Source organism: Azolla caroliniana, unplaced genomic scaffold (genome assembly GCF_043228905.1).
Source record: "Azolla caroliniana isolate FFs.n. ecotype wild unplaced genomic scaffold, voAzoCaro1.0.p SCAF_5, whole genome shotgun sequence".
NCBI lineage: Eukaryota > Viridiplantae > Streptophyta > Polypodiopsida > Salviniales > Salviniaceae > Azolla > Azolla caroliniana.
This window is the reverse complement of record NW_028230440.1, coordinates 3232642-3239859: the sequence shown is the minus strand read 5'-3', so window position 1 is coordinate 3239859 and position 7218 is coordinate 3232642. Positions and strand designations below refer to the sequence as shown.

Sequence of the window (7218 nt, the reverse complement as noted above, 5' to 3'; positions counted from 1 at the left end):
TGCACCGATAGCCTGGCCGGTAAGCAGAACCGAACCTCCTTCCACTCAAGGCCACCGACGAGACGTAGCGCACCATTGGAGTTGGTGCACACTGATGTGTGTCAGGTAGAAACGAAGTCACATGGCGGAGCCCAGTACTTCGTAACATTCATTGATGATCACAGCCGGAAGCTGTGGACGGCACCGTTGAAGACAAAGGACCAAGTGTTGTGCGTCTTCAAAGAACTCCACGCGAGAGTGGAAAGGGAATCCGGCAAGAAGCTGAAAGCGATACGAGCGGATAACGGAGGGGAATACCGGGGGCAGTTCGCAGAGTACTGTCGCTCGAAGGGAATCCGGCTCGAGTTTACTGTGCCGAAGACGCCGGAACTGAACGGGCTGGCCGAGAGGATGAACCGGACCATAATGGAGAGGGTCCGGAGTATGCTGGCGCATGCGAAATTACCCAAGGGGTTTTGGGCTGAGGCAATGTCGACGGCGACATACGTGATAAACAGATCACCCTCAGTACCTTTGGACGGAGACACGCCGCAGAGAGTGTGGACCGGCAGGGAAGTCACCTACCGGCATCTGAAGGTGTTCGGGTGTCTCGCATATGTGCATGTGGCTAAGGACCGGAGAGAGTGTGGACCGGCAGGGAAGTCACCTACCGGCATCTGAAGGTGTTCGGGTGTCTCGCATATGTGCATGTGGCTAAGGACCGGAGAGGAAAGCTAGATCCAAAGACCCGGCCATGCATATTCCTCGGTTACGGCGATGACGAGTTCGGCTACCGAGTATGGGACCCGGTCAACAAGAAGATATTCCGGAGTCATGATATCATCTTCATGGAGAACAAGACACTCGCCGACTGGGAGTCGGAGAAGAAGATGAAGAGCTCCAAGTCGACCGGTGAGGATCAACTCTACGAGGAGCAGTCCCGACCGGCAAGGGACCGGTTAGCACTCGAGGATCCGGCCGAAGACGGTGAAGGAACAGAACCGGCCGAAGAAGATGAAAATGATACCGGAACCGGCCCCGATCCCGAAATGGATTCGGATGAAGAAGAATCGGAAGAACCGGTTACCGAAGCTCCGGAACGGAGATATCCTCTAAGAGAGAGAAGGGCCCCCCGGAGATTTCCGGAACCAGAGCACGTGCTGCTAACCGACGAGGGGGAGCCGGAGAGCTTTGAAGAAGCAAAGCATGACACCCAGAGCCGCAGGTGGTTGAGTGCCATGCAGGACGAGATGGATTCCCTGCATGAGAACCACACATATGAACTTGTGGAGTTGCCGAAAGGAAAGCGGGCACTTCGAAACAAGTGGGTGTTCAAGCTGAAACCGGGAGATGCCGGAAACCCCCCAAGATACAAAGCCAGGATCGTGGTGAAGGGGTTTCAGCAGAAGAAGGGCGTCGACTTCGACGAGATATTTGCCCCGGTAGTGAAGATGACCTCCATCCGGACGGTGCTGAGCATAGCGGCAAGCATGGACCTCGAGGTAGAACAGATGGGACGTGAAGACGGCATTCCTTCACGGTGACCTCGAAGAAGAGATCTACATGCAGCAACCGGAAGGATTCGAGAAGAAAGGGAAGGAGCACCTGGTATGCCGGTTGAAGAAGAGCCTTTACGGACTGAAGCAGGCTCCCCGGCAATGGTACCGGAAGTTCGACTCTTTCATGACCAACGAAGGGTACCTCAAAACGCAGTCCAACCACTGCGTGTTTGTAAAGAAGTTCGAAGGAGGAGACTGTCTAATACTCCTCCTGTACGTGGACGACATGTTGATCGTCGGACGGGACCAGGTCAAGATTCGGATGCTGAAGAAGGCTCTTCACCGAACCTTCTCAATGAAGGACTTGGGTCCGGCGAGGCAAATACTAGGGATGCACATCATCCGGGACCGGAAGAAGAAGCAGTTGTGGCTGTCACAGGAGAAGTACGTGACAAAGGTGCTTCACCGGTTCAACATGTCGGAAGCAAGACCGGTCGGGTCAACATTCCCGACAAACTGCAAGCTGTCCAGCAAGCAGAGCCCCAAGACAAAGGCTGAGAAGGAGGACATGATGAAAGTACCATATGCCTCTGCCGTCGGGAGCTTGATGTACGCAATGGTGTGTACCCGAGTGGACATCGGATATGCAGTCGAAGTGGTGAGCCGGTACATGAGCAATCCCAGCAAAGAGCATTGGAACGCGGCCAAGTGGATACTCCGATACCTGAAGGGCACGGCAAACGTGTGCCTCCGATTCGGCTCCGGTAAGCCCGAACTTGACGGTTTCACCGATTCGGATATGTCGGCTGATGCAGATACCAGCTGGTCCACATCAGGGTATGTGATGACGTATGCAGGGGGAGCTGTTTCATGGCAGTCGAGGCTGCAGAAGACGGTTGCGTTGTCAACCACGGAGGCGGAGTACATGGCGGCTGTTGAAGTCGGCAAGGAAATAATATGGATGAAGGACTTCATTAGAGAGCTCGGTATCCGGCAGGAGGAGTACCGACTCTACTGCGACAGTCAGAGTGCAATCCACCTTGCTAAGAACGTGGCCTATCACTCCCGGACGAAGCACATCCAGCGAAGATATCACTGGATCCGGGAAAGAATAGAAGACAAGGAGTTCGTGCTGACGAAGGTCCACACGGACGAGAACGGGTCGGATATGCTGACCAAGGTGCTCACACCCGACAAGCTGGAAGCATGCCGGAAGAGGATCGGATTGGAAAGACATCCCATGCCGAAGTGAAGGGGGAGTTTGTTGGGATTACAGTCCCTTCGGATGGGATGATCGGATGTCGGAGATGAATGCCGACGAGCCCGGTTTCGGTTTCGGAACCGGATGATGGAGACCCCGGCTTCGGAGCTGGATGACGAATGTACCCGGAGAGAGATCCGGATGCGGGGACATATCCGTGAATATGTTTGCTAAGGGCCCTTGAGGCTATAGTTGTAAATAGCCCCAAAGTCATATGTGTATAAATATGACTTAGGGCAAACAGTTTTATGTTGCTACTTATTTTTCTGTTTTTCCACTCAAGAGGAGTGAAGAGAGAGCAGCCGTGAGAGAGATAGAGCGTGAGAGAGGAAGAGGTCGACGCCTCTGTGTATTTCCGCCGCCTGTGGCGAGGACAGCGAGCTCAAGGTCGTCGCCTTGCAGCTCGCCATTGTATATTTCTCTGTGCATAGTTTTGATTTGGAGTCTTGTACTCCCGTGGTTTTTCCCATACAGGGTTTTCCACGTTAAATCGTGTGTCCACTCTATTTTTTCGCATTTCCCATTTTACTGCAACAACGATTCGTGTGTTTCCTTGGTTGTAGCCGAGAGGTGAAGTTTGGAAAGTGTCGACTGTTTTTCCATCATTTCTACACATTATGCGTCATAAAATCATATTCTATGACGCATAACTAATGAGTTCCATATTCGATAACTAATGAGTTTCCACATTCCCTAGCAAGGTTCTAGAGAGAGAGTGGGCGTTTTAGTGAGAGAATGTCGAGAGAAAGTGACCTTACATAAAGCACCCTCCTACTTTATAATGTGTCGGTTAATCTCCTTTGTAATATTCGTATTGTTGTAGTTGTTCTCCACTTCCTAATACATACATCTTCTTGAGTATTTCATTTTTCCTATCTATCTATCTTGTGTTTCGCTCCTCTCCTCTCCTCTTTCCACACACACACACCACAAATCCTTAATCTATTCTACTGCATAGAATCACACTCAATTCTTTACACAAAGGTATTCATATGAAGAGTTATGATTAGTGGGCTCCCATTAAGTTCAGTCTTAAAGAGATGAGGACTAAGATCAATCCATTGGAGGACAATACACATAGGGTCATTAAATGTCCTATAGCATGTACCATTTGGACGTATTTATGAGCCATTTGACAAGTTTTAACCCATTGTTATTTGAGACCTCAACAATGAGTTTTTTCTCAGTATGTTCAAAATGATGAGATGGAGATATTGTTTCATTTTTAAGTTATTGGGGACTACAACACAATTGGAATATGCGTAATGCTTTCATGTTTGATAGTAAACATGGGGTGAAACCTTATATGAAGAAGTTGAAAGATATTCTTATGTGGAATTTCTAGATATTAGCGCTTCAAGGGATCATTTCCTCAAATGTATATTCAGGTTTTCTAATGACATTACAAGGCATCCCTCTCCCTACATAGGATAGGTAGGTAGAGAAGACTAAGAAATGTTATAATTGTGGATCTCACATAAATTAATATAATTGTGTGCTTTTACAGAGAGAGAGAGAGAGAGAGAGAGTAAGAAGTGTTTCATTAAGAGAAAAGAACACAAAATTCCTACCAATACCTACCATTTTCACATCATTAATTATTGTCACAAGATCAACACTTAAGGCACATGCTTCTTTTCAAGAAAATATCATATTATTCAACCAATTAAAGTTTAAAATGAAAAGACGGGTCATATGAATAGTATTGTGATGAATGTCCATTCTCACTCTATACTTCAAATTAAAATTGGACGTACATTATTTTAAATTATTTTCTATCGACCCATTGTCTTTATTGCTGAGCTTCCAACAATAATTGATGATTTGTTCAATTTTTGGGAAATACTCAATTTGCACTTTTCAATTACGTGTACGACTCGGTAGGTTGACACAATGGCGTCCCAAGAAACCACCACACTGTAAAACCAAGTTTTTTTAATGTAAAATTGAGGCATGACGATCAGACTCTTAACATCTAACGGTAAAACACTGTTTCGGTGGAGCCAACTAGAGCAAACCCAAATCGAAACCTAATGATGGTGTTATGTAATTTTAAAGTGGAAGAAAACCTTGAAAGGGCCATCCATATCAACGTGTATATTATGTGCATGTGCATGTGTATTAGCTTGGGTACGTTTATTTCATTTTTCTTTTGCTTGGTATTGGTTCGATCCAGATTCGTCCCCACAACCAATCGATCTATTATATCTACAAAGAACCGAAGGAGGAGAACACTCCGTCCTTTGCTACCCACGAAAGCCATTTAACCAGAGATCGAAGAGATGGGCGGCCATGAAGGAAGAAACGGCATTGTGCAGCCCCACGCAGTGCTCTTCCCCTTCCCCGTACAGGGCCACATCAACCCCATGATGCACCTCGCCAAAAACCTCCTCGCCGACGGTTTCTTCGTCACGTTCATCAACACCGACTATACCCACCAACGAATGTTCGCCGCCGGCCAAAACCAATCCCTCCTCCACACCCCCAATCTCCGTTTCCTGCACGTCCCCGACGGCCTGCCCCCTCACCATGCCCGTTTCAACCAGAGCCTCATAGAAACTGTAGCCGCCACGCTGGCCCTGCCCGGCCCTCTGGCCAAGCTCATCAAAACCCAGGCGCAGCCTCAACCGGCCAGTGGCCCAGCTGTAACGCAGCCGCCGCCGCCGCCCGTCACGTGCATCATCGCCGACTCCTTCTACTCCTGGATGCAGGACGTGGCGGACCAATTGAGCGTGCCCCGGGTGGCGCTGTGGACGACGCCAGCCCACGCCAACTTGGCCTACCACTTTCAGTCTCTTCTCATGGACCACGGCTATTTGCCCCTCCGAGGTAAAGGCCCGTCCCATCCATCCTCCATCATTCATAACTAGAATTTGTGACTCCTTTCATTCACCCTTTATGTGCTTCATTGATACATACATACATACATACATACATACATATATATGCTGCCCTGCGCCTCCTCCTCATGTGCTTGTCCCACGTGCTGAAGTCCAGATCCTGCCAAGGCCTCCGAGGTGGTCACGTGCATCCCTGGGATCGCACCCATGAAGCTCCAAGATTATATCTCCTTTTTCCTAGAGGAAGAAACCACGGGTTTCCTTTTCCGATGGTTCCTGCACCTCTGTATGCGCCGCCCCCTGGAGGCAGCGTGGAACCTAGGGAACACATGGACGGAGATTGACCCGGATGCCTCTGCCGCTTTAAAAGCGGAGGTACCGAATTATCTCCCCATCGGCCCTCTCCTGCCCGATGCCATCCTCGGATCATCATCTTTATCATCTCACAACAACGGCGATGGGTTGGCAAGTAGGCTACCAGGTGCCGCGCCTAGCCTATCGGCTGAGGACGGCGGCTGCAGCAGTTGGTTGTCCGCCCATCCGCCAGGCTCTGTACTTTACATAGCATATGGCAGCCTTGCAAACGTGTCGGAGGTCGAGCTTGCCAACCTAATCCAGGGCATAAAAGGCAGCGGTGTGCCGTTCCTGTGGGCAGTCCGGCCGGACCAGGGTGGTGCTCCGCTCACATCCCTCCGTGCGGAGCTGAACCCAGAGACCGCCTCGCCGGAATTACTCCAGCACTGCCGGGTCATCGCATGGGCACCCCAGCTGGAGGTGCTAAACCATCCTTCGGTGGGGGCTTTCCTTTCGCACTGCGGGTGGAACTCTGTCTTGGAGAGTATTACCGCGGGAGTCCCGATATTGGCGAGGGCGGGCGGGTTTGCGGAGCAGAGGATGAACGCGCATTACGTGGTTGAGGTGTGGAAAGTGGGTGTGGGGATAGAGGAGGGGGCGAGGGCAGGGGAGGTGGCGAGGTTAGTGAGAGAAGTGATGAGGCAGGACGCGGAGGTGAGGCGGAGATGTGAAGATGTGAGGAGGTCAGCCATGGCTGCCACCGGTGGAGGTGGGGCGTCGGGATCGTCGTCAAGGAACTATGGAATTTTTGTGGAGGACATGCGTCGACGGGCAGCCGCAATGGGATGCTTGAGCCCACCAAAACCCAAAGGATTTTAGCACAACCATATTACCTGCTGCTCATTGCCAGTCGTGACCAGAAATAACTGCATTATCCTTTTTCATATTATGACTTTTCCGCCTCGGCGCTCACTTCGAATATAGAAGGCAAATCAAATTTAACGTCATTTGAAATTGAGTGAAGCCTCATTATTAATAAATGGCGTGATTCAGAAAAAGAAAAAGTGTTGCATGTTTTATATGGTTTGGAACGTGATCGACATCATAGATAGAACTCTTTTTCAGGATGTAAACGTCTACTATTTGTACCTTACCGACTCTGCTATACTTCTTGTTTCCCATCTTCTCGTGCTATCGTTTGGTTCAATACATTTATATGTATCTAGGAGTACCAACCTATTTTTCCTTGTTTCGCTTTTTCTTGTGTTATTACTGTCCTACAATCAATGCTTATGTGTTTCATTATATAACTATGGTGTGCAGTTAACCAACTCAACAAATTATA

The 7218-nt window shown here is 49.4% G+C and overlaps 1 protein-coding gene across 1 annotated transcript; it reads left to right on the top strand.

Annotated features, from left to right (window-relative positions):
- The first annotated feature begins 5001 nt into the window (after window positions 1-5001).
- On the top strand, window positions 5002-6853 carry LOC147863668 (UDP-glycosyltransferase 85A5-like). The gene is made up of 2 exons (XM_087320500.1): window positions 5002-5568; window positions 5737-6853. Exons 1-2 carry the CDS (start codon window positions 5022-5024, stop codon window positions 6750-6752), a joined length of 1563 nt encoding a protein of 520 aa, XP_087176626.1. The 5' UTR covers window positions 5002-5021; the 3' UTR covers window positions 6753-6853.
- The last annotated feature ends 365 nt before the right edge of the window (window positions 6854-7218 follow it).

Bases quoted from the DNA above. Each gene is read 5' to 3' on its own strand.
- LOC147863668 (XM_087320500.1), top strand. From the start codon at position 5,022: ATGGGCGGCCATGAAGGAAGAAACGGCATTGTGCAGCCCCACGCAGTG. The intron at 5,569-5,736 runs GTAAAGGCCCGT...GCTGAAGTCCAG, and splicing joins CGGCTATTTGCCCCTCCGAG to ATCCTGCCAAGGCCTCCGAG.